General features: G+C 51.5%; 7 protein-coding genes across 7 annotated transcripts; 4 read left to right on the top strand and 3 right to left on the bottom strand.

Annotated features, from left to right (window-relative positions):
* Positions 1-1,088: 1,088 nt before the first annotated feature.
* CTRU02_203097 (uncharacterized protein) lies at positions 1,089-2,711 on the bottom strand (the record flags this gene model as incomplete). Its single annotated transcript, XM_036727174.2, has 3 exons — positions 1,089-1,261; positions 1,651-1,803; positions 1,967-2,711. 3 exons carry the CDS (start codon positions 2,709-2,711, stop codon positions 1,089-1,091), a joined length of 1,071 nt encoding a protein of 356 aa, XP_036580969.2.
* Positions 2,712-10,017: 7,306 nt separating this feature from the next.
* On the bottom strand, positions 10,018-11,244 carry CTRU02_203098 (phosphatidate cytidylyltransferase; the record flags this gene model as incomplete). Its single annotated transcript, XM_036727177.1, has 1 exon — positions 10,018-11,244. One exon carries the CDS (start codon positions 11,242-11,244, stop codon positions 10,018-10,020), a length of 1,227 nt encoding a protein of 408 aa, XP_036580971.1.
* Positions 11,245-12,802: 1,558 nt separating this feature from the next.
* On the top strand, positions 12,803-14,794 carry CTRU02_203099 (ATP-dependent rRNA helicase spb4; the record flags this gene model as incomplete). Its single annotated transcript, XM_036727178.1, has 3 exons — positions 12,803-12,867; positions 12,921-13,023; positions 13,073-14,794. The coding sequence occupies 3 exons, from the start codon at positions 12,803-12,805 to the stop codon at positions 14,792-14,794; spliced, it is 1,890 nt and encodes a 629-aa protein (XP_036580972.1).
* A 597-nt stretch (positions 14,795-15,391) lies between these two features.
* CTRU02_203100 (Protein fem-1-like protein) lies at positions 15,392-16,312 on the bottom strand (the record flags this gene model as incomplete). The annotated part of the gene is made up of 1 exon (XM_036727179.1): positions 15,392-16,312. One exon carries the CDS (start codon positions 16,310-16,312, stop codon positions 15,392-15,394), a length of 921 nt encoding a protein of 306 aa, XP_036580973.1.
* Positions 16,313-20,877: 4,565 nt separating this feature from the next.
* On the top strand, positions 20,878-21,471 carry CTRU02_203101 (ubiquitin-like protein; the record flags this gene model as incomplete). The annotated part of the gene is made up of 1 exon (XM_036727180.1): positions 20,878-21,471. One exon carries the CDS (start codon positions 20,878-20,880, stop codon positions 21,469-21,471), a length of 594 nt encoding a protein of 197 aa, XP_036580974.1.
* A 773-nt stretch (positions 21,472-22,244) lies between these two features.
* CTRU02_203102 (uncharacterized protein) lies at positions 22,245-22,682 on the top strand (the record flags this gene model as incomplete). The annotated part of the gene is made up of 1 exon (XM_036727181.1): positions 22,245-22,682. One exon carries the CDS (start codon positions 22,245-22,247, stop codon positions 22,680-22,682), a length of 438 nt encoding a protein of 145 aa, XP_036580975.1.
* Positions 22,683-24,076: 1,394 nt separating this feature from the next.
* CTRU02_203103 (uncharacterized protein) lies at positions 24,077-24,505 on the top strand (the record flags this gene model as incomplete). The annotated part of the gene is made up of 2 exons (XM_036727182.1): positions 24,077-24,245; positions 24,324-24,505. 2 exons carry the CDS (start codon positions 24,077-24,079, stop codon positions 24,503-24,505), a joined length of 351 nt encoding a protein of 116 aa, XP_036580976.1.
* Between the last annotated feature and the right edge of the window lie 406 nt (positions 24,506-24,911).

Raw genomic sequence — 24,911 nt, forward strand, 5'->3', positions numbered from 1 at the left:
AAAGGACAAGCGCCTCCGTTACAGATGCCGCAAATTTTAACCTCTCCCCCTCGGCCGTCTGCTCGTCTTCTACTACTACGTATCTCCATTTTCTCATCCCCTGCCCTGGGACGGTTCCCCCCTCCCTCCTCTCCGGTCTCCACTCGAACCAGTCTCTCGGCTCTTCAGACCCTACTGCAGCCCTTTCTCACGGGCGCTTGCCCTGGGCCCTAAAAAGGGAGGGGGTGAGGTGTACTTTTAACACAATGGCCGCCCCCAAAATCATCCCATTCGTCCAATCATATCTCATAAATACTCCCATGAAACAGCCTCCCGAAAACAAGGTCTCAAAAGGAAGAAAAAAACAAGCTCGGCGAACCCCATCAGCCAGGGAGGGGGGGAATCCATCGGCGCCAAATCTCGGGATGCTGCAATGTATGCGTATGTGTGTGTGTGGAGAGAGCGAGGGAAACATGCCTGCCACGCGGGCGGGAATCTTTGCCCCCCCCCCTCCCTTTCTCTCATCTCCACGGCTTACGATTCTCTCTCTCATGTTCTCCGCCAGATGGCGCAAAAGCAGCGTGAGATGGTGGTTAGCCAGGCCCAGGAACACCCACCCACCCACACACACACATATTCACACGCACGCCCCCCATGTTCGCCTCGCGCCGTGCCGCTGCGCGTCAAATCTGTTCCCGACAGCCAGGTTCGCCTAGGGCCCCTGTCTCTCTGCCGTTTTCCCCGCCTGGCCCTCTGCGAGCCAGCCCAATATGTACCCAAGAATCAACAACCAAGGTTTTTTTAGGAATGGCGGTGGTGGAGGAGGCGTGCGCTCATAAAAAATAACGTAAATGCAAAGTAAAATCCCGGGGAAAATCATGGTATCTCCTTTTCTGCGTTCCTGCAGTTCTGCTTCGCAGGGATTGGTCTGCCGCCTGTATGTATGTCGTGCGCTGGTGCTGTTGCTGTTGCTGGTGTGCTGCGATGATGTCGCTTTTATGGTAGTAGTTGAAAATGACACGCTAGAAAGTAACGTTTTGAAAGAAGAAAAGGTAAGGCTGAAGAAATGCTGTTCGCTTGCTCGCCGGTCGCTCTTTCGAACCTCGTTGTTATCGCGAGGCTGAAGAAAACCACCCGCCGCTGCTCAAATCATCGTAACCGTAAGAAGAAGAAAAAAACCCGCAATGGTGTTTTTTTTTTCTAGTACTCTGGCGACGGGTAGCGAGCGCGCGCCTTGTTGTATTCCTTGGTGTGCTTGCGAGCAGTCTTGCTCTTGAGTGATCTGCACCAGGCGCGTGTTAGTCTACTTTTTTTTTTCTTCGTTCATTGTCTTAGATCGTTCCCGTCGGGCCGCTTTTGCGCGCAAGAAAAAAAAAAAGCATTGCTGAGATCCGGACTTGAAGCTCTCTCTTTTTTTCCCTTTTTTTTTTTTTTTTTTTTTTCTTTTCTCGTTTTTGAAGGTTGTCTCTCCGCCGGTTCGGGAGGAGAAACTGTTGAGATTGCCGGCGGATTCGGCAATCTCTCACTTCACTTTTTGGTTTTTACTTTTGGTTTCATTTTCCGCTTCTTCTCTTTTTGCCGCTTCTTTTTTGTTTCGTCTCGGGATCCATCTGCACGGCCTCGGATGGGAACCAAAAAAAAAAAAATAATACAAAAGGTGTCAAAACTTACGAGACTTTCTTCTGCGTCCACTCGAGGTCCGCGCGCACGTCCTGAGCGTCGCGGTAACCCTCGTTGAAGCGCTCACGGGTCTTTGCGAGACGGGCTTGCGCCTTCTTTTGCAGCTCCAGCAGCTCACGGTGCTTTGCGTTGAGTTTGCCAGATCTGTTTTGTGTCGCCAGCGCAGTCAGCACATTTTTGTTCCTGTGTTTCTGCGTTGATTTTTTTCTTCTTCTCCCGGTTGTTGCAGCGATCACCGGGTGGCTGATGCAGCCACCGGCCCATCGGAACACCGCTCGGGAAACAAGGGGAAACAATCGTAACTCACGTTTGCGCCTGGACCGCAATGTTGCGGTCCATGGGAATTGGGTCAAAGGTCTGGGCGAAGCGGTCCTGCATGTAGTCGTTGAAGTCGACGCCGCTGGCTGAGTGGGTGCTGTCAAAGTCGCCGCTGTTGCTGCCGGCGTAGCTGGAGTTGGCCACAGAGTAGGCTCCAGAGTAACCGCTGTTGCTGTATGAGGGACCGGTTCCAGAACTGACGGATTCGTCCGTCTCCGGTGGTGACACGGAGTATGTGCTGCTGTAGCTTGGGTATTGCTGGCCCTTGTGGTTGGGGACGGGCATGGGGAGCGAGTATGCGTTGTAGTGGGCAGACATGATGGGCGAAAGTTGAGGCCGGACGATTTCAACAAATAGACTTGTGATGCGTGTGTGGAACTTCTCTGTCTGAAGCAAACGAGGCGATGACTAAAGTTTCCGACGTTGCTGGTGTTGTTTGGACTGGGAATGGGCCGGTCACTTGAGAGGGGTCTTGGGTAAGACAGAGCGCAGGGAAGTTGCTTGATGTGATGAAGTTTGTTGAAGATGTGTAGAACTTGAACTTGGAGAAAGCTAGGCAGAAAGCTTGCAATATGGTCCGAAGCAGTGATGAGAAAGGAAGAAGAAGAACAGAATGTCAAACCGCTCAACTTGTGCCCTTTTATAGTTTTTCGAGACCCTCCTCGGACTCCATCTCGTCTCGTCTTGGAGGGGGATAAGACATTGAGCCCTCGATTCGTCCGATTGCAAGCCATGGCTTCATCATCAACCCCGCCCGGAGGGTACGGGGGGAACAGACGGAATGGTCCCAGGGCATGATGTGATGGGATGATGAGAAGGGGGCCGCAGATGGATAGACAGGCAAGCAACGACATGGGCATGGACGGCCATCACCAACTCCAAGCTGGCCGACCTGTCTGGGCCTGGTTTAGCCCATGCGTTAGTGACAGGGAAGTAGAAGAGGCTAAACCCTGTCTTCACCCGCCTGCTTGCCTGTTCATGGCTGTTGCTCGCGGGGTGGGAATGATATCCAACGACGACGAAAACCGAATGTCATGGTAATGGTTGAGGGTGTGGATATTGAGGGGTGGAAACAGAGGGACCATGTGGGAGGGTGATGATGTACAAAGAGACTAAAGAGAGTACCATGGAGTCATTGGCCAAGGAAAAAGCAGGGAAAACAGATTTTTGCTGCTACATCTGCAGGCCGAGCTTCCAATTTCTCACAAAAGAATAATGGGAGAGAGAGAGAAAAAAAAAAAAAAAAAGGGCTGATACAAACGGCAAAGTCTCGAAGGCAAATAAAACAACCGGGCAAGGTGTCTGCATATGCCGAGGGGCGACTATCATGGGTAGGATTGGTGGATATGGCCCACGATGGGATGGGGGTGGCCCGGATGGGGCAATGGATCTGTCTGGAATATACGGGCATGAAAAAATGATGACAGCCGGGAGCAGAAAAAAATAAAACTAAAGAGAAACGAAACAGAGACATGAAAAAGAGGGAGAGAGGGCACGGACTGGCCGGCCGCAGATACTGACGAGGAACTGGAATGCGGATGCGGTTTAGGAGAGCCGTTGTAAGGCATGTCGTGTAAAACGGCGACCAAAGAGTGGCCTCTGCAGATAGAGACACATTTGACGAACTCGGCAAGCAGGGGTGGGAAGAAAGAAAAGGCACTAGAGTACTGCTTGGGAGGTATCCCCATCCAAGCTACATTACATAGTAACCTACTAAGGCAAAGAGAGGATGGCTGCATCTGCAAAGCCAGGGGCATGGGGCTCTGTGGACAGGGACGACGGCCATGGCGTGAAGGGGATCTTTTTTGGGGTCCTTTTCCGCCCACGCCCGTGCGGTGTCAAAGAAGAGGAGAGGTTGCTTTAGCTCGGCATGAGGAAGGTGGTGTTGAAGTAGGAGGCGTGGATGTAAGACATAAAATGGAATATTGGAGGGTGGAGGGGACAAACGAGAACTTCGTCAGGACCTCGGATCGAACGACGACTACCTACGGGGCCACGCCATGGGCCGGCCATCCTATGTACGTGAAGAGGAGAGGGAGAGTACATATGACGAAGGGCCATGCGGGTCGTATGCTTCCATTTGTCCAGTAAGACGCGAACCGGCAAGGTCATCAAATGTACGGGCGATGGGATGTGTGTTCTGATTCGTGACAGATGGAAAGGGAAGAGGAGGAGAGTGGAATACCGAAAGGCTAGATATGTGGGTGGTCAATAGAGGCCACCTGGGGCTGGAATAGGTACACAGGGCGGAAACATCAGGATAGAGTGTAATAGAGTCGGGGCTACGGGAAAGAGGCATGGCCCGGCATAGATTGGATTAAAAAAAAAAATCTGGTCCAACGATTAGGCGGAGCTAACGAAGATGGGTTGGTTGTGAATGGGATGGGGATGGAGGAGAATAGGATAAGGTAGAGAATAGGTAGGGCAGGGGAACTGGACAGAAGTTGAAAAGGATGGGACGGGCTGGGGGGAATGTAACGGGGGCAAGTCGGGGTTATTTCTTCCCTTCCGTTTCTTTCGTTCGCAATTGCGAACGAAACTGGCGTTGCTGGAGGTATCTCTAGGATTCCGCGGCATACACACACCCCCGTTGCCTGGACCTGAAAGGGTACGGTACAGCAAGGTACGGAGAGGACACGGTCAGAATACCAAGAGACAAGTTCAGAGTCGAATTCCAGGTTGAGATAAAAGTACTCTGGTATTTCGGAAAGCACTTTTAAAAGCAGCGTGGGATTTCCACTCCTACCCCGGCTCGTGTCGTCGTCTCGTTGGACTGAGGCAAACCGCTTTGGGATAATCGGGAACGCGGGAAAATGGACAGAAGAGAAGGGGGACCCATGTTGATCGACCACTTTCAGAGAGAAGAATGACCCATCCAAAACGGTAGTATTGCTTCTGCTGTGCGGGTGCGACTGAAGATGGAGACTTGAGTGAGGTATTCAATGGTTGACTTTGACCCTGGCGTCAGGTCAGGCAGAAGTGCAGCAGATTCGGGCATTTTATGTGGTGATGCGTTGTCAAGATTTTGGTAGCAGTGTAGACGACAACGACGACGGCTGCTACTGTTAGATGGTACTTACTCTTCATGTTTTATTTTATTATTTTATTATTATTTTTATCCGTTATGGTATTAAATTTTTTCTTTTTCAAGAATAAAAGTCCCCGCTCTAAACCATTATTATCCTCTTTGCTACGTATGTTTCTTTTTTATTCTATTTAATGGTTCCTTGTACCTGCTGAATCGACGCTGTTTGGTTGGCCACTGCCTCCCTCTTCCCAATTCGGCACCTACTCTTTGCTGCCGGTGTCTCCTTCCCCCTTCCCACCTACTAGTGTTTTCTTTCTCTCACGAGACTCTTTCTCCTCCTCTGATTGACTCGATAACTGCCCATTTTCTGGATTTTTCATTGGTGCAAAACACCACAGAAAACCAGGAGTCCCAGATTTACCTCTCTTGGACTTGTCCAGGGCTCCGGCAGGGCTCCCAACCACCCCTGTACCAACCCCCCCTGACCATCAAAAGATGCCACTGATGCAGGAGGTTTGATGGGGGGCTTTGTCGGCTTAATTAATGGATTTCTTACAGTCTTCATTGGATAAAATTGCTGAAAAGCGGCGCCGACTTGCTGGAATTCGCCCCTCCGAGCATCCATCACCGATGCTGGGTGTGAGGTAGCATCTCCATTCCCAAGTCTCCATTTTGGAGCCCAATCAATTTAGACCTGAGCTCTTCATGTAGGGGGGTGTGAATGCATCTCGAGAAGAAGAAGAACAAGAAGAAGAAGAGGCCGCAGCAGCAGCAGAAATATGCAGCAAAGGATTAATTGCAGACCGAGAGAGACAGACGCACGTCAAGAAACCGAGATTGCAGTCAACAGGCAAGACATTAACCGTTTCCTCTTCCACCCTGGGTTACCACCGTGGGATGGAGACAGAAACGCAGGCAACTAACCTTGGGCAATCTTACACCTGCAGTCCCCAGAACCGGCGGTGTAAGTCCCACGTCCGTCATCGTCAGCCGTCAACGGTTGACACTCTTTGGCGTGTGAGAAAGAAACAATGTGAGGCAGCCCAGGTTCTACCTTGGAGGCAAAGGTACCTCAAAAATAAATAAAAATACCAAGAGCCCAATGGGAGAACGACATCATCATCATCGGGGATCAGTCACCACCAACCATTCGTCCGCCTGCTTGCTTGCCTGCCTACCTGCCTGGTGTCATGAGTACGGGGCAATCCAAGGGCTTTTCCGATCTGATCTAGCGGCGCATTGGTTTCGCGTCACCCCATGCCTCAGAGTGCCTATGGCACGGTGCACCTGAGGTCTGGTCGCTGCTCTGCAACTGCATGTCGTGCGCCATAATACGCCGTAACTCGGATTGGAACTGATGCCGGGACGGGGGGAAACACACATTGAGAGGACTTTTTCTCGACTTGCTTGGAGAGTCAGCGACAAGACTGGGTTCCGGGGTGGAACCTGAGATGCAACAGTCATGGTGAGCATGGCAAGGCACCCAACGAGGCATACGGTAACCAGACGAGAAGTTAACTACTTTGAATTATCCTGCACCTTGAGCCCAGGCCGGACCCTCAAGGTCCCACTCTCCAGCAACGACTATCAGTTAGTGGGACCGTCACTTGAAGACCTGTATGCCGTATGTGCGCATGTCTGGCGCAGGGGCGATGCGGACATACTATGTACATAGCAGCAGAGCAGCAGCAGTCAACGGCAAGACAGTCAGCCAGCCATACGCCATCCAAAACCAGCAGTGAAGCCTGTTAGCCCGTACTCATGGATTTCTTCCTTATCCGGCCGTGATTCGCCGGGGTGACCCTCTGTCTTCTGTCACGTCCCTCTTGGCCGGCAAGGACCCGAGATGCCCCACGCAAGGTCTCCCCGGGATGACGAACGTCGTTCTCGAAACAAACAACGGAGGATGAGCTGAAGCGGGTTGATGGAACAGGTTGCATGAGGATTCAGCCGGGACCATCCCAGAACAATCTGACGTTAAACTCATTGCAAAAAAAAAGAAAGAAGAAGGCACCAAAAAAAAAACCGAAAATCGTCGTCCAAAGAACCGATTCCAAGGCTTGCCGGGTCCCTGGTCCGGAGCCGGGAGCAGTGAAGGCCCTTTCGATATGGAAAAAAGAGGGCGTCGAAAAGGAGGGGGAGGGGCATGACTTGCTCACCATGCGATGTGTGCGCCGGGATCCACCGTGGTCCTTGGCTAAGCGGCATTCCGACAGACAGAGACAGTAAGGGGAAATGGAATGGAAATCGACGTTATGTTACGTTCTGACAGCCCATTCTCGAACGCAGACTAGCCGAACTAGTGTCGCAGTGAGAAATCGGGGAGTTTTGGCATTCCATGGCGCCAATAGTCAAGGAGACGTCAGGGTGAGGCATCAAGCATCGGCCGGGGGCCCATAGGTTGACAGTGCTCTCCGGATGACAGGGCTTGGGGGTTTGCATGAGCCCCCAACGACCAATACCTTTTTGTGAGGCTTGTCCAAGCCACTTACCATCACTCGGAATCCGAGTGAGGAATCGGAAGGGTAACCGTAAGCACTGACCTGGAACCTAGGACCGCCCATCACTGTCAAGTACCAAGTTTCCGCCCGGATGCTGCCTCTCTTACACTTACCTCTCGCTATCGCTCTCTCGCTCTCTCTCTCTTACTAGCGGCTCAGGGTAGAGACTACGACAAGCCATGTGAGGTGGAAGTGAGGTAAGACCAAGAGGAGGGGAAGATTCAGAGGCGGTGACGGGTAAAACGAAAACGGTCTGTGCCACGCGAAACAGCGCCCTTCAAACCTTCTTTTCTTTGCCAGTTTGCGTTTGTGTGTTGTCTGCCTTTTCTGTAATTTCTCTGTGCGAGGTGTTCATCAAAAAGCCGTTGCAATTACCGTGAAAGGAACAGGTCCAACACGGAGCCAACCCCAAACGACAGGGTCTGCTTCCCCCCTCTGCTGTATTCCCATATCTCGGAACGCATGGCATGGCAAGGAAGCAAGCAGTAGGGCAATTTTTGAGGAGGGTGGGACAGACAATCCCGTATGTAGTATGTTCCCGTACGCTCATGCAACCTGCCATGACATGAACCGCAGCACCCAAGCCCAAGCCCAGCAAAAAGGTCAGATGCAGATGCAGTCAAGCAGGACAGGGCGGGAAGACAGAAAAAAAAAAAAAAAAAAACCACGGACTTTTGGTGATGGGGGCACCACCACCTAATTGGACAACACAGATTCCCCCCTCCATGAAAGGCAACCTTTTTTCCAATCCAACCAACATCACCGCTGGTCACCCCCTTCTTCCCGTCGCCCTTCTTTTGCATCGTTCGTTGTCGACGTTACATCTCCCTTCGCCTTGGAGAACCCTCCCTCCTTCACTCCCTCACCCTCACCCTGCACCCCCAAAATCCTTCCCCCATCGACGCCATCTATCGCCCATCTCCAATCCCGCAGATACACTCGCATACCCCTCCGCATCACCCATTTCTCACCACGCCCATTCTCATCCAAGCAAATTTCAGAGGGCTATCCGCTCTCATCCAAACAAAATCTAACCTTGAAGCCCTAAAAACGACATACACGTATGTAGAATGCAGATGCGAGAGCCCACACGCCACGCCACGCTACGCTACGACCCCCCCAATTCCCAACCCGGGATGTGAGAAGCAGCAACGCAGCAGCACTGCATTCTTTTTCCTGCACGGATCGACCGTCGTGTAAGACCAAGCAGACGTCTCACGCCCATTTTTTTCCAAGTTTCTAGTAGTAGTTGTAGTAGTAGTTGTAGTATCTGCGCCTGGGTCACTTACCCGCTCGCTCAGCTTGACATCGTGCGTCGCCCATCGAGGTACAAGAAATTGCCCGCTCGTGTTGTCCGCCCCGTGAACCTCGGGACTATCATATGCCGTACTCACTCAGTTCCTCGTAAAAAAAACATACGAGTGTGAGAGTCTACGTGAGCGGGATATTTACAGTTGACAATGCTAAGAACGATATGGCTGCACGACATTAGAGCACACGCAACTGAGCCGTCATAAACAGGGTCAAGCAGGCCCAATCCAAGGGGTCTGTATGGTCTTTTTTTGCCGTGACGCTACGCTGCAGTATGACAACCACGGCGAGCGCGCGCGCGCGCGCCCCCTTCCCATCGTTTGCCTAGGCTTCACCGGATGAGCTATATAGACATGTAAGTTTAGTCGGAGCTTTGCCCAATCTGCCACATGCGACTCGATCCTGATATCAGCGCTCTTCTCCCCCTCCCCCTCTCCTCCAAGCCAACGGGCAAGACAAACTCCCCCGCCCGCATACAAACAGTCGATCTACACCGTCAAATACTTCCTGAGAAAAACGCCCAATCACAGGACGTAAAACACCTGAACACTCCCGGATCAGACTACTCCCCGGAGGCCTTGTCCTTGTATCGGTGTCATCGTGCGGAAAAACAAGAAGAAAAAAAAAGATGCATGTCAGATGAGGGGACGAGGTATGTGAGAGAAGAGGGAATGCTCTGTTCGTTATCCTGTAATAAAAGCTAACATTATATACCCCGTGGGTCTGGACGTTTCCGTCGTCCGTCCGTTCGTCCTAGTTTCCCATAGATTCCCCAATCTTATATCGCGTTTTGCAGAACAAGAATAAGAGGAAGAAAGAGAGAGAAAAAAAAAAATACAAACTGAATACCTGTCTCTGATGAAAAATGGTATGTTTCCTTGGGCCCCCCTCCGTTGACCCTCATATGCCATGCCCGCCTCCCTGACCCCCCACTTCCCTTGCTCATCGCAATGGGCACGGTGAATAACGCCGATGAATCATGCACGTATAACGCCATGCCAGCCGTTGGCACAAGGCAAGAGGCCGCCGCCTTTCCAGCCTCTCCTCAACCGGAGCCCGGTGCCCGTTTTCCGGCCTCGTAACCCAAATATCGTGGGTGTGCTAGTCGTTGTCGAGCTAGCGGTCGGTGAGCTAGTGTATTCCTGGTGTGTGTTTTTTTCCTTTTATGATAAATCCCCGTCCATCTATTCCGTGGCCCTTCTAGCCAAAGATTTTGAGGAAGCCCCAAATGCCGGCGCCGCTGAGCACCGGAATTGTCAGGTTATCGTCCCAACCAAAAATGTCCACTACTTCACTGGCGGCCGCCACAAAGCCGGACCACAGGCCCATGACTCCAAGCGCTAGCGGTCCGGTGATGGTGGCCTGAGCATCCGACAGCCCCACTGCGCTTGCGATGGCGCGGGGTAGATGCAGCGCCCCGGTGAACATGAACGGGTATTGCTCGTCGCCAGGGAATGGTCCGGTTCGCGGTGCGAGCCAGCCCCAGAAAAAGTACGAAGATGCGATGCCGACGAGGAAGGCGGCTGTCGATCCCGCCAGCGACTTGCCGCGGCGGATGCGCGGGGTGTAGGCGCCGTAGAGACGTCCAAAAGTGCTGGCGGCCGTATCGCACCAGCTGAGAAGCAAGACGCCCATGACTCCGACATCCTTGGGGAAGAAACGGAGGACAATCCAGGCGCCGAGCAGGTAGAAGATGACTCCGTTCCATCCGGCGTATTCGCTCTCGCGCATCAAGGCGCCCAGGACCGAAACGTAGAAACGATTAAAGGAGGCGAAGTGATGACGCAAGTAGTCGGCCGTCGCGATGGGCATCAGCGCAGCCATGAGCCATGGCGCGACTGAGCTTGTCTGAATACCTGACACATAGAGCCAAAGTGTAAAAAACCCAATCGAGACGTGCAGGACCTTCCTCGGCACTTCGTGCTTGTGTACAAATGTCCGCCATTTCCTGTGAATGGGTATCAGCCCCAAAGGACTGGGACTCCGGCTAAAGTCCCGCCAGCTCCATCCCGTGGGAGCGGCGGACGGAGGGGCAAGGTGGCCGTTGGCCGTCGGGGCTTTGCCGTTGCCGTTACCGTTGACGTTGCCGGTTGCTTCGCCGTTGGTGGCAACACCGTTTGTGATCGGTTCGCTCGGGATGACGGGTGACTTGCTCGTCTTCGTGTGCGACTTGACCGTCGTCATCGGTGTGATTCGGCGAGACTCGATGGGAGAACGACTCCGCGTGCGCGATCTGCGCATGGTCGCCGGCTCGTAGTCATCCTCCTCTGTCCGCTCTGGTACAGGCTGGGGAGTAGAGAGCCGCTTCCTTGTAGCGGACCTTGTCGTCGGACCAAAGTAGTTGTCTTGTGACGATGCATCAATCTCTGAGGGTGTCGGGCTCGGAGAGATGACTCGCGGCGTGGAGGGCACGGCGCGGACGGACATGGTGTATGGGAAGGGCGGAAGAGCAGGACAAGAGACTGCTCCCGTCAGAATACGTTGGAAGGGGAGAAGTAGTCGGAAGAGAGGCCAGGGTGAGGAGTGGAGATGTCTGTCTTTTCTCGACAGGCGGGCGTCGTGGGGGGACAGGGCGGCGGCGTCAGAGGAGGCGTGGGCGGCGCGGGCGTGGGTGCGGAAGAGGTCGAAACGAGAACAACGTTTATGGCTATGCTGGGTTTCCTGGGATTCGAGAAAGGAAGCGGGTTTGGTTATTGGATCCAGGGTGATGTTTGAAGATGCAGCAGAGAACGACTCCGCCGCATATTGAGCCAGGCTGGGACGGGCAAGAAGAGGACCACGCAGACATGCGGTCGGTCAGCAGACGGCGTGACATGTGTTTAAAACGAAGAGTTTGGACCGGATTGTCGGTGTCTTGTTGTGCTGCGAATCCAGCGCCAATGCCTGGTGAGGATTTTTCTGGCGGCCAAGGTACCGAGTACTTTGTCGTGGCTTATCCGTACTGTGTGCGAGGCCGGTGACACTGTCTATTAGCTAAGCAAGCTAACTAATTCCTTCGCCCGAAAACCCAACCTCTTGTTGTATTTTATCCACATTTAGTCAACGTCCATGATGGAGATTTCTTTTGAATTAATGGTGAAATTAGGTCTTTTGAAATATTTATTTGTATGCGTTTTCAATGTCTAAACCACATGCTAGTGTCACTGAGTAATCTCTCAATACAAGGTTATACCAGACTCTGCTCTGGCCCACAGTCTAAATAACCACGAGCACAGTGTGCCGAGGCCCCCCGAATGACCACCGCCCCGAAGCCTACTCCAAACCGTCCGGTGCACGCGACTACTAAACATAGTAGAGACGGCCTTGTCGGGTGGTGTCAAGCCCATCGGCCCAGTTTGCAGGGGTCTCTGGTGCGGTCCCAATCTGAATGGGGAACGTTCCCGTTTGAACGGGCTGGCTGGCTGCCTCTATGCAAGCATGTGAGAGCCCATCTCCGGCCATCCCGCCGCTTCTATCTCGTTCTTCTAGTCGAGCGGGTCTGGTGCGGGTAGCGCTGTTCTGCCCGACATCCTGCTTACTGCATCGTATACGGAGTATTGTATGGGACAAACAATATCTTTCCCTGCTTTTCTTGACCGCTTAGTGCGGGTGGACTTTGGCTAGCATCATGGCTGGAAAAAAAGCCTCTGGGTGGCACGGCTGGCATGTTGATGACACTTGGTGCTTGTGCACCAGCGACACCTGTGGCTCTGAGTGGCTCAAGGCGGTTGGTGGAAGACGGGATGATATCACTTCCTTTGTCCGTGGGCGATCAGACAAAGGCCCTGAGCCAAGGAAAACCGACATTCCGCAGCTCGATAACCTTTGAAGGGCACGTGACTCCTTATTCACTATCGATAAGAGATTAGATCCGCCTCTTATCGATAACCAAAAAAAAGTTCTCGGAGCAGCCCCTCTAGCTCAGACTGCGCCGAAGTCTTTCGCAGAGTCGTTTCTGAAGCGCATTCTTCTTTAAAGTCCACGATCCAATTGGACGACTCTTGCAATGGCGCCTGATGAGAAGAAGAAGGATCCCAGGTCCTGGAGGGGACTTACACCTCCTCTGGCCGAGTACGAGCCGTTCTACTATTCTGAGATATCTGCGCGTGCTAACATTTGCGCAGATGGATCCTCGATTTCGTCTCCAGTCAAGGCTTCCAGCGGATGACGCCCGTCCAGGCGGCATGTCTTCCGCAGTTCCTTGGACACAAGGATGTTGTTGTTGAGGTATGATGCCATGGAGCGTGGACTCACAACTCCAAGCTGACTTCTGTAGGCCGTCACCGGCAGCGGCAAAACCCTCGCATTCCTCCTTCCCCTGGTCCAGAAACTCATGCGCCTCCAAGAGCCCACGAAGCGCGGCCATGTCTTTGCAATCATCGTCTCTCCGACGCGCGAGCTTGCGATTCAAATCCATACCGTCCTCCAGTCTCTCGTCGCCTTCCACCCGCCATCCGCAGAGATCCTGCCATGCCTCAAGCAAGACGATAAGCGCCCCGACACAGCAGTACCCGTAATCGTACCTCAGCTCCTTGTCGGCGGCACGAATACGACGCAGCAGGACCTCAGTTTCTTCGTCAGGCATGCTCCTAACGTTCTCGTCTCGACGCCCGGCCGACTTGTAGAGCTCCTCGCCTCTCCCCACGTTCACTGCACACAAGCGACCTTTGAGCTCCTGATTCTGGATGAGGCGGACCGCCTGCTGGATATGGGTTTCAAGCAAGATATTCAGAGGGTTCTGTCCTACCTCCCGAAGCAAAGAAGAACGGGATTATTCAGTGCCTCGGTTTCTGAAGCGGTGTCTCAGATCATCACAATCGGTCTGAGAAACCCCGTCAAGATTGCAGTCAGAGTGAAGAGCTTGAGGGATGGAGGAATCATCGAAGACAGGAAAACGCCTGTGAGTCTGCAAATGGCATACCTCACCACACCAGCAAGCCAAAAGCTCCCTGCGCTATGCAAGCTGCTGGAGAATCTCAACCCCCGGCCGCAACGAAGCATTGTCTTCTTGTCATCTTGCGCTGCAGTCGACTACTTCCAGCACGTCCTACCTACCATCCTCCCCGAAGGCTTCACTCTTGTACCGTTACATGGAAAACTCCCTCCCAAGGCGAGAGAGAAGAGTTTTGCCAAGTTCGTCAACTCAGTCTCGCCCTCTATCCTCCTCTGCACAGATGTCGCCGCCAGAGGTTTGGATATTCCGCAAGTAGACTTCGTCTGCCAAGTGGATCCTCCCTCAGACCCCAAGGTCTTCATTCACAGAAGCGGACGTGCTGGAAGAGCAGGCAGAAAGGGTCTTGCAGTTGTGTTCTTGCAACCCGGTCATGAGGAGGACTATGTTCCCTTCCTCGAGGTCCGGAAGACGCCAATTTACCCCCTCACAAAACCTGAAGTCGTTGTTACGGAGGAGGAAGCCAACGAAGCCTCTGAGAAGTTCCGTGAAGTTCTGCGCAGCGACCGCGCCTTCAACGATAAAGCCCAGAAAGCGTTCGTCAGCTGGGTGCGCAGCTACGGCGCCCATCAAACGACCTCCATTTTCCGCGTAAAGGACCTCGACTGGGCCGATCTCGGCAAGGCCTGGGGTCTGCTGCGGCTCCCGCGCATGCCCGAGACCAAGACCTGGGAGGGTGACAAGTGGCTCGGTAACAAGGGCTTCGACTGGGATAACTATACCTACAAGGACAAGACCCGAGAAGCGGCTCGACTGGCGGCGCTGGAAGCGGAGCGCAACGGCGAGAAGACCGCTGCTGCGGACGAGGCAAAGAGGAAGCGCAAGACAAACGAGGCATGGAGCAAACAGAACGAGAGGGATGACCTGCGGACTGAGCGCCGGGAGAAGAGGAGACGTAAGAAGGAGGCCGAGAGGATGTCGACTATGACGGATGAGGAGAAGATCAAGGCTATGGAGTTGAATGAGCTGATTGCTGAGATCAGGAAGAAGAATCAAGCCAAGGCGGCCGGTGGGAAGGAAGATGAGTTTGAAGGTTTTGATGATTAAAAAGCGCTGTAATATACTGTTCAAGACTGTCCTTGGGAGATTTTGGGTGGTGTGGAATGTGGAGGCGATACCCCGGATCTAGGTGACAAGACGTTGCAATCTCATGAGACCCTCTCTCTCCGCCCCATCGCCTTCCTCGTGGCCGACCTAGATTTCGATGAGCCGTTTCCACAGCGGAGCCGGACTGAAGCTAAAGTAAGAAAAAATTGCGACTTTGGAATGACTCACTCTCCACTACCTTCTTAGACTGGCTACAGCTCGCTGGCCTTCAACAAGTAGTACAAGCACGGTAGCTCAGGGGTAGAGCGCTGGGCTCATAACCCAGAGGTCCCTGGATCGAAACCAGGTCGTGCTAGTTAATTCTTTTTCTTTTTTGTTGAATTTATTATTGGACTCAAAATGTCGTCTTAGACAGTATACCTATTGTCGATCATCTTATCACCAGACACCAACCTGGCTATCTCAGCGTAAGGTAAGCCTATTTACAGGTGGGAACAAGAACATAAAATTTAGTAAAAAGCGAGAAGTAACTGAACTATACTATCTATGGTAAAAGGTAAAAGAAAGGGCCTTCCTTCTCGCTACTTCCCAGCCATTTCATTCAGCAAGTCCCGTATCCATGAATGCCATAAAATCGTCTGTGATCATCTCCAAATCTTCAATCGCTGCTAGTCCAAGATCCTCCAGACATACATTTGAATTCGCGCCATTGTCGTCCGTATGACTATGGACTGGATGGTCAGATGAGATGTCATCTGCTTCATCATCACCAGAGCTCTCCTCGCCGTGGCTAAAACCTTTGTGCGATGTAATGTCCGTGTCTAGTTCTCCATCGTCTTGGTCAGTGACTAGCTCGCCTGCTCTTGCCTCATACCTCTCCAAATTATTGTATGACGACGCAAACAGTTCTTCCCATAATGTATCATCATCCGCTGTCCATTCTCTGTGACCTTTGAGCAGGTCCACCACCACCATTTGCCCAGAGTCTTGGGCATATCTGATGGCGCGCAAGTACTGTAACTGACCAGGGCCAGTGGTCTGAGCTCCTTCACTCAGAAGGTACTGAACCATGTCGATTCGTCCATGTTCCGCCGCGCCTTCTAGAGCAGTCCGGCCATGTTCCTCAGCACCAGGAGCGTCAATATTTGCCCCAAGCTCTCTCAGCTCCCTTGCAATACCAAGACGCCCCTTGATTGCTGCAAGCTGCAAAGCAGTTGCGCCGCCATATTTGGCTGCCGGTGTGTTGACGTTGGCACCGGCTTTGACGAGAAGCTCCACCAACTCTAGATTTCCTTCCTCTACGGCTTCCTGAAGAGGGCTTCGGCCGTATCTGACGTGGCTGTTATCTTCATTGACATCTTCTCCTTCACTCAAGAGAAATCGTACATTGCCAAGGTCATTTTGCTTCACACACTCTGATAGGAGTCCTGGGACTTTTTCATGTCTGTCTACCAGACGGGGATATTGTGACAATTCCCTGATGATAGTCGAATCCTGTTTCAGGGCGGCGACAAACATTGTAAGGCTATCAGGCCGGTATCCGTGCTTCAGAAGCCGTGACAGTAACTTTGTTGATTCAAGAGCCAAGACAAGTGGTGAACCATGAAAAAAGCTGGATGGCATTGATTTCCTATGCCAGAACGGGATCGGCATGACTCTGTCTTGATCTAAAACCGAGTCTACGCCATCCATGAGATCTGTGTAATCGTAATAAGGAATCCATCCGTCTCTCTCGATGGGCAAAGGAATGGCCAACAACGACGACGAAAAATTCTCCAAAAGTAAATCTAATATTTTTATCATTCCATACCGTGCTGCTATACCAATAGCTAAGTGCTCTAGAGTTGACACAGAAGCTGATTGCTGGCGGTTGCACAGCAGCCGCTGAACATTTGTTGCGTTACCATTTGAACGGGCAAGAAGAATACTGGCACAGAGAGCGCCAGGGTCGTAAGCATTTGGGTTCCAAGTAAAGGCCGCTTCCACAATCTGTGGGTTGCCACTGATGAAAGCTGCTTCAAGCATAGACATGACTTCTGTTTGCTGGTAGCAGTCAAACTGACTGCAACTAATAATCCGGTTGACAAGATTCAAATCGCCAAGTAACATTGCGCTTTGAATCTCACCACCAACCAAAATAGCACCAGCGTCTAGCAAAGTATTTGCAATGTCGACACAGCTGAATCTGTGGCTCATCATTGACTCCTTCCCAACACTCCACGGCTCCAAAGCGGCCTGCAGTGCGGTTTTGCCGGTATTTGATCTCCAATTTTGGTTCGCGCCTGCTCCCAAGGCAAACCGTACCAGATCATGACTTTTTGCAAAGCCAGCTCCATGATAAGCAGCCCAGTCGGGTATGCTTGCCCCATTGTCAGCCAGGTACGTATATGTTTCTTTCGATCCTGATAAAATCGCGATACCTATTGGATTACCAACAGACCCCGGATAAAATTTAAACAATGAAAATGTTTGGCACCAAAACCTGGCGTTGAAGGAGTAATTGATGCTGGCACCATGTCGGTGTAGAAGCTTGGCAATAGCGTGATATCCATTGTAAGCTGCCAGACACAGTGGTGAAGGGACGACCAGCGGTTGCGATAGGCCGTCAACAGGCATTCCATATGCGATAAGCCATTCGCAAGTATCGAGGTGCCCGTAGGAAGCAGCAACATGTAAAGCAGAGAATCCTTTGGCACCAGGGGTAGCCAGGTCAATACCAAGACTATGATGCAGACCTAAAATGCGTTCAAACCCCCTTGAAGCTGCCAGCAAGACTTCATCAATTGAGACGAAGCCAGTGAGCGGGGTTTCGGGGCTCAATCGTACTGCATGCTCCAGCAAAGTCGTAAATATTTCTGCTGCCACAGTTTCATCCCTGTTCATCAAGGCACTTCCAAGGATACTCTCCGTCTGCGTAAACCAGTTTCCGTCATTGACCCGGTGAAGGACGTCTGCCCCACTTTGAATCAGGATATCAAGCAGTTCCCAACTGTCCATTCCATACTTAAGTGCTTCCATGAGCGCTGAAGACTTGTGTAAGTGGCTGCTGGCCGGATTGATTGAAGCATCCTTTTCTATCAGGAACTTAATCAGGCGAAGGTGCAGCTCGTTATTACTGTGGGTTTTGTAACTTTTAAGTGCGAGTGTAAGAGGACTGAATTTAAGATCTGTTGAATGTGTCAACTTGAGATCGGCGCCGGCGTCCAGCAGTAGCATAGCTAGAGATGGATGGCAGGGCTCCAATACTGCCTGTTGTAATGGTGTCATCATTTCGCCTTTGATCCGCATGTGAATGTTGGGGTCTTGCCCTGAGTCAAGAAGCCATATGATAATTCTCCATGTTGGACTTTTCATCAAGTCTTCTTCGGTTTTGTAATACTTTAAGTTACAGATGGCGGTCTGGAAAAGCTTTACTGTGACTGCCTTTATAGTGGTATCTGCAGTTTCCTTAACCGGAAGACGTGTTTCCGTGACTTTGAAGTCTTCAAGTAAACCAAAGAACTGGTCCAACTGGTCGAGATCAAGTGTGTTGAGGCTGTCAAGGTTGTTTGACAGCCCGTAGAAGATGATTTTGACGTATTCGTTACAAGCCTCGCGGTTCGGGCCTAGCAGCAACTGTTGAGCTCGGGTGGTGTTCTCATATTCGAAAGTTTCTGGCATTACAGAGCCAATCTCAGCAGCCAATCGAGAGGTGCTGTTCTTAGTCATCTCGAGGGGGAAACGAATCATGTTGGTGAAGGCTAGAGTTTCCCCGTGGATGCCTATCCCAAACGGTGTGTTGAAGATATGTTTTGGGAGAATCAACGAAGATAAAACTTCAAAATCTTAATAAAAAGCCAGAACTGCCATCTACAACTGCCTGACTTACGGTGTGAAAGTTTCGGTTGGAATTGAAGCCAAGGCAGGCTACTCGGCCATGAAAAGCGCATGGGCACTGCAGCAGGTGTACATATCGATAGATCTACACCTCCGGGAGTGCTCGGTATCTCTACAGCTATTGAATCAGTGGACTAAGACGTATACAATACCCAGATGAAAAGACTTACCTGGTGCATATCTGACGATTGTCGTAGGTTGATGCCGGTTCGTTTCTTTGCGGACTTTGGCGGGGTCAATTACTCGTCCGTCGAGTATGACCTCGCTGGTTTTGCCTTGTCGCGTCCTTTGGTCAACACGATGACCGATAAACTGCCAGATTTGTTCGCCTCCCTTCTTTGGGGCCTTTTTTCGGAAACCCCAAATCTTCAACTTGTACTCGAGTTGTGCTTTGCTTCTTGGTGTTAGCTGGAACAGCGGAGGGGAGAAATGATCAAACTTGCGTCACAAAAAACTCGTCATCTTTTAGGAGCTGCCTCGCCTCTTCTTGAGACTTATTTCCCTCAACAATCATATGCCGTATCACGGGCTTGTATTTTAGCCATTCAGCAGGTGAAGGTCGCTTATTGGTTGAAGCCATGTTGTAGTTAGAAGATCCTAAGGTTGAATGTTAAGGAACTGAATACAAGACAACCAAAAGTTGGGGTTCTATTTTGGTGTACTGATGTTGAGGACTGGAGGATGCGGCGTGGCTGTTACAGGTAGTCAGTTTTAAGGAATGAAGAAAGCAAAGGAGAAATAGGAGAGATATGTAGCCTTATATCACAAGTTGGGGGGACGTCAGGGAAATATTGTTGTTGGCTGTAACCCCAGGTCCCTGTGATTGGCCGAGTCCGATATCTGAAAGCTCAAATGATGCAGCAAGTGTGGGTAGAAAGCTATTGGTCAGAACCCGTATCTGAATGGGCGTTTTGTCACCTTACAGCGTGCGTCTAACCCATGCATTTTTGCGAAGCATGCGCTGTTCACAACGGCGCAACTTGTAATATCATTGGCTGAAGCCGACATCAGAAAAAGAAGCATGAGGTACCTGACCTCGAAACTCGGACAAGAACTAAGACATCCTCACAGCCTCGATACGTTTTTGCACAAGCGAGGTCACTGAGGACAGTCATAGGCTCAGCCCGCAGTCTGAAATGACTGGCCTGGTAGCTGTTGAGTAAATGGCCAGGCAAGAGGCGCAGGACTGCGTAAGGGCCTGGTGCATTAGGCAAAGGGCATGTCGAATTGCCATTTGTCAAGACCCAAGTCTGAAAACAGAGGCTCTCTTTTTGAGTAGTATAGTAATGGCAAGATATTCAAGTATAAGATAGGACAAGTCAGCGGGCAACTCGACAGATTCTTTTATCCTTCACCATAGATTTTTCTGTTACTCGATGCTTCTCTCTCTCTAAGCCAAGTTATCACCGAACTTTCACTGGATTCTGTTATAACAGAGTCTAAGGAGTGTTGAGTTTACACTTACTAAATGGAGATCACCCTCGAAGCTATCGTTACTATCGTCGCGCTTGTCGTAGCACTTCCCCCCACAATCTTAATACTTTGGAAATGTTGCTACAGTAAACGTAAACGTTCTCACAACAGGACGGGTGAGGAAGACAGCAATTGAGTATCCGTTGTTACAGACTTGGTTACTGACACACTGTTTAGCAATCCCCTTGGTCTCACGGGCCCCATCAGGGCCATTCGAGACGTCTTCCCATCAGCAAGTTTTCACGTCGCCACAACCTGGTCCATATCGCGAGTTAATTACATGGACACTTTCTGGCATTCAGTTCCACGTGCTGCAGGGTCAGATGCATCTCTTCTCCTACCAGGACGGAAATCGAGCGGAGAGAGAAGTGGACCACGTTGAGCACTTTGAAACATACGAACCACAGGGCACTGGAGGAAGAGGTTGCTGTTAACGGATAATTTAAGAAGGTCAGCTGGATACTCAGTGATCGACTGTGTATTAGTGAGCCAAGATAGTAGGATACCTCCTGGAACAAGAAGCCAATGTCAATTGATGACGAACATGTTTAAGGTTAGAGATCGCTGAACAAGTCTCAGCCCTTCTGAAAATGCCCCATAACGCGGCGCACCGCTAGTGCATGGTAGGTGGGCCGTGCATACTGGTGGGGCAATTGTGTTGCTTCAGCACGTCGCTAGCTTCGCTGTCGCAGCTGACAACCTCTCTCTTCCACGCCAGCCCAACCTACCCCACCATGGCCGATAGGGAGCGCTCGAGGTCCCGCTCGCCTCGGCGAGATCGCGATCGCGACCGCGAAAGAGATAGAGACAGACCAAGAAAGCAAGGAGGTTTTAGATGGAAGGACAAGAGCCGCAGAGACGACCGCGATGACCGCGATGAAAGACGAGGCCTCGAGCGCGGCTACCGCAACCGTTCCCGCTCACCTCGTCGGGACCGAGACAGAGACCGCGACAACGACAGATATCGCCCGCGCGACCGTGATTCGGGACCAAGAGACAGTAGATCCGGCCCCTCAAGCTCGAAGGACGCGCCAAAACCCAGCAAGAAAGAGAAGCCTGCACCAGCCCCCGCGCCTGCTGCCGGCGGTGAAGAGATGATCATCGTCCACGTCAACGACCGCCTGGGTACCAAAGCTGCGATTCCTTGCCTTGCCTCGGATCCCGTCAAGATGTTCAAGATTCTGGTAGCGGCTAGAGTCGGTCGGGAGCCACACGAGATCCTGTTGAAGCGTCAAGGCGAACGACCGTTCAAGGATCACCTCACGCTGGAGGATTACGGAGTCAGCAACGGTGTGCAGCTTGACTTGGAGGTTGACACCGGTGATTAATGGGTTTGGATGTATGGTTCTGCATCAGGCACATTATAGGAGGATGAGATTCCGCAGTTGTCGAGAGTCATGCTACTGCGTTTGCATACAAACTCAGAACACTGTACTTTCTCTACGATTGGTTCAGTTTGGCGTTATTGGAAGACTACGACACCAAGAGTAAAGTTGGAGGTCAAGGATACCCGTTGTATACAACATTCAAGACTTGTGGAAATCAGGCCGTATGTTACCAAACTGTGCATGGGCATCTTTAAAAAGCAAGAAAGTCGGCATGGTAAAAATTGGAAATCCATGCAATACGTCATGTCACTGGTGTATTTCACCGCCTCTTCAACCCATCATGAACTGTTCTTCGCTGTCGTAAAGACAAACCATATCAGAGTCAAAAATGAAATCTATACTGCCAGTAATGAGCCCACTCTCCTTCAGAATACACCGCATTCTACATTGCTCTTCCGATGGATAGCTGATCTGCCAGTCAATGGTCTGTCACATGACGAATATCACGTGATCGCGCGACTTCGCGTTTTGACCCCGCTAGGACAGTCGCGGGTCTGCGACGCGCCCTTGCCATGACATTGGACAAACCTTCGCCGTTGACTCAGCGCAAAAGACAACAAACTGGTTATTTATGCTTCTTCTCACTGCAGTGGACTATCATCTCTCTGTTCTGTCGTCTCACTCAGAAGTGCCAACTCGGGAACCTAGACCGTCACTTCACACATCGTAACCATCACAATAACCTCAGCTGTTCATCCATTCATCCCATCATCATGCCCAGAACATCCGTTACAAAGGTGTCGCCTGTGGAGCGTGATATACTGCCGTGTCGCATCCCAGAAAGCGACGATATGAAAACACAGATTGACCGCATCGCGCGCTCCAACCGCACCCAGTTCGAGAAGAGGGTCTGGACCGCTCTTTGCCAAATACCCAAGGGTCAGGTTACCACATATGGTATCCTGGCAGCTCATCTCAAGTCGTCACCACGGGCCGTTGGCAACGCGTTGCGCCGGAATCCTTTCGCACCAGAAGTTCCATGTCACAGGGTTGTTGCCACTGGTGGAGCCCTGGGAGGCTTCAAGGGCAAGTGGCCGAGAAATGGAGAGGGCATAACTCTCGATGAGAAGCGGTTGCTCTTAAGGAAAGAGGGGATCAAAATCGATTCCAGCGGCCGGGTACTAGGATCGCCATTTTTGGCATTTCCTTGATTACTCTGAATCCAATGTCTTTGGCTTTAGTTCTATGGGGTATCCAGAGAGTCCTCCACCAAGATGCAGTGCTTCGAATGGATAAACCTACCTGCCAAATGTTGAAGTATATTATGGTCGAGAGATTATCTATACACAATTGCAGCAAGACTACTTGGCACAGCACACATCTTGCGGACCCGATGTTTTAAAAGGCTTTCAGACCAATGGACGGAGCATCTAGGCGCGATATGGGCCTCAAATCACCCGACCACCCTTTGGTGAAGAACGGATCGCGTTTTGAAAGGATGCACGAAAACCTTTCTTTTCCTCTTCAAATATACCTTATGCGCACAGCAACACCAGAGCAAGCAGCACCGAGCGGGTAGTCAACAACGAAAATCGGGATATCTGCGGCGACATCACCTTCGGCAAGGAGTGGAGCTCCGATGCTCGTAACGAGCCGCCGCTTTTGTTTACCGGAATTCGCTGATCTGATCGTCTGGCTCTGCATCGCGAAATACTTGTCAACCCCATTGGTATCAAGCACTCGCCGTTGGTAGTATGAATGATTGTGAGAGTTCAAAAGTCTTGGCTTGGTTCTGTCTGGAAAATGAATGTCGCACACCTGATCCACAGTTCCGTCTTCAAGGTTCGTCAGGAGATGAAGATTAGCGGGGGAACGATGGTCGTCAGAATTGTCGTGGAGGGCCTGGATCAGGGATTCACAATTGGAACTTTGATGGAATTTGTCCCAATCAGAGTTCATGGACAAGTGCCGGAATCGAGTACGAGTCATGTCGGACTTCTCTAGTCAGTGTTTCTAAAAACCGCTTTCTGGTCGGAGAGCACTATATCGTGAATGTTACACCCCGCATATTTCGCAAAATGCCCCGCAAGTGCCGGAGGGAATTCCGCCTCCAAGGACGTCACGAACTTGACTGCATGTTACATTGGCTTTACCGAGCACGATTTGCCAAGTCACGGGAAAATGCTTGTCAGCGGGAATTTTGAATCGTCGCTTAGAATTGAGAGCCCCGGATTACAAAGCCAAGTCAAATTCCGCAACTCGGTTGCGCTTGAAAGCCAAATGTAAGCCACATGCTGTTCTAAAGGCATCCATGATTGTCAGCATTTGCCATCAAGCAGGCGTGTTCCGTCTCGTATGGTGACGTTACCTTCATACGATTTCAGGAACACGAACAAGACGACTGATGGTGGACTTCCACCTCTTGGCTTGAGAAGCGAGTGGTTAGAGAAAGGCGGTGTTGTTCGTATCGACGTGGCGCTCTGTCAGCGGGAGAATGACGGTTTACGAGCAAACTTGAAGACTCTTGGAGTCTATAAAATGAAATTGTTGACTCCACGGAATCACCCCAAAACGACACCAACGAGCACATTTGTAATCGGTTAATATGAAGTTCACCACAGCCCTCGTCACCATTTTTGCCTCTCTCGCTGCGGCTGCCCCAGCACCACAGGAGGAGGAGCCCTCTGTTGTGTTCGGCATAGCTTTCACTTATGAAAATGGCACGTCGACCGATCTCGTGGACGTACCTGAGACGTTTTCAGGGTACCCCATCGGTAAGCCTACCTCGATTGAGCTCTGGCCTCCGTAGCCGAGGCAAAAAGCAAAACCCCCCTTGCTGACACCTTTGACAGACAGCAACGGCATCGTGACCAACGTCTTCATCTACCCCCCGCCCGGCCAGCCCGCCAGGTGCGCGTTCCTTGAGCCGGAGCCCAGCAGACAAGGTCTCGGGGCATGGATGATTGCCAGGCCGACAAACATCCTCCTCAGCGAGCCGGGAGAGATAGGCTTCGTGCAGTGTAACAGGGCCTAAAACATGGGCTTGGCGCAACACCGAGTGATCCGATCAGCGAGATACAAGGACATTGGCCAAAGTAGGAAAGGAAGAGCAGAGCCTCAAGCCAGTGACTCATCGATACTCGGACCTCCCAAGACGTATGGATCGAGAAAAAAAGATAGATAAAAAGAATATAGTCCCACCTTTCGGAATGAATAAGATATTGCGTCAGCCCGAGTAACTGTCCGCGTTTGCGCACGAGCTCAAATTGAACCTCACCACCGAAATTGATCCCAGTACAATAGTCCCCTCCTCCAAACCCACACATCCCCGTTAGGCCCCTCATCCCGAGCAGCAACACGTGTTTGCGCGGAGGCGAAGAAAAAAAAAAGAGGTCACTGGGGGATGAGCCGGGGGTTCGCTGCAGAACTCAGGTGTATCG

Source organism: Colletotrichum truncatum (genome assembly GCF_014235925.2).
Source record: "Colletotrichum truncatum strain CMES1059 chromosome Unknown Contig_0002, whole genome shotgun sequence".
Taxonomy (NCBI): Eukaryota; Fungi; Ascomycota; class Sordariomycetes; order Glomerellales; family Glomerellaceae; genus Colletotrichum; species Colletotrichum truncatum.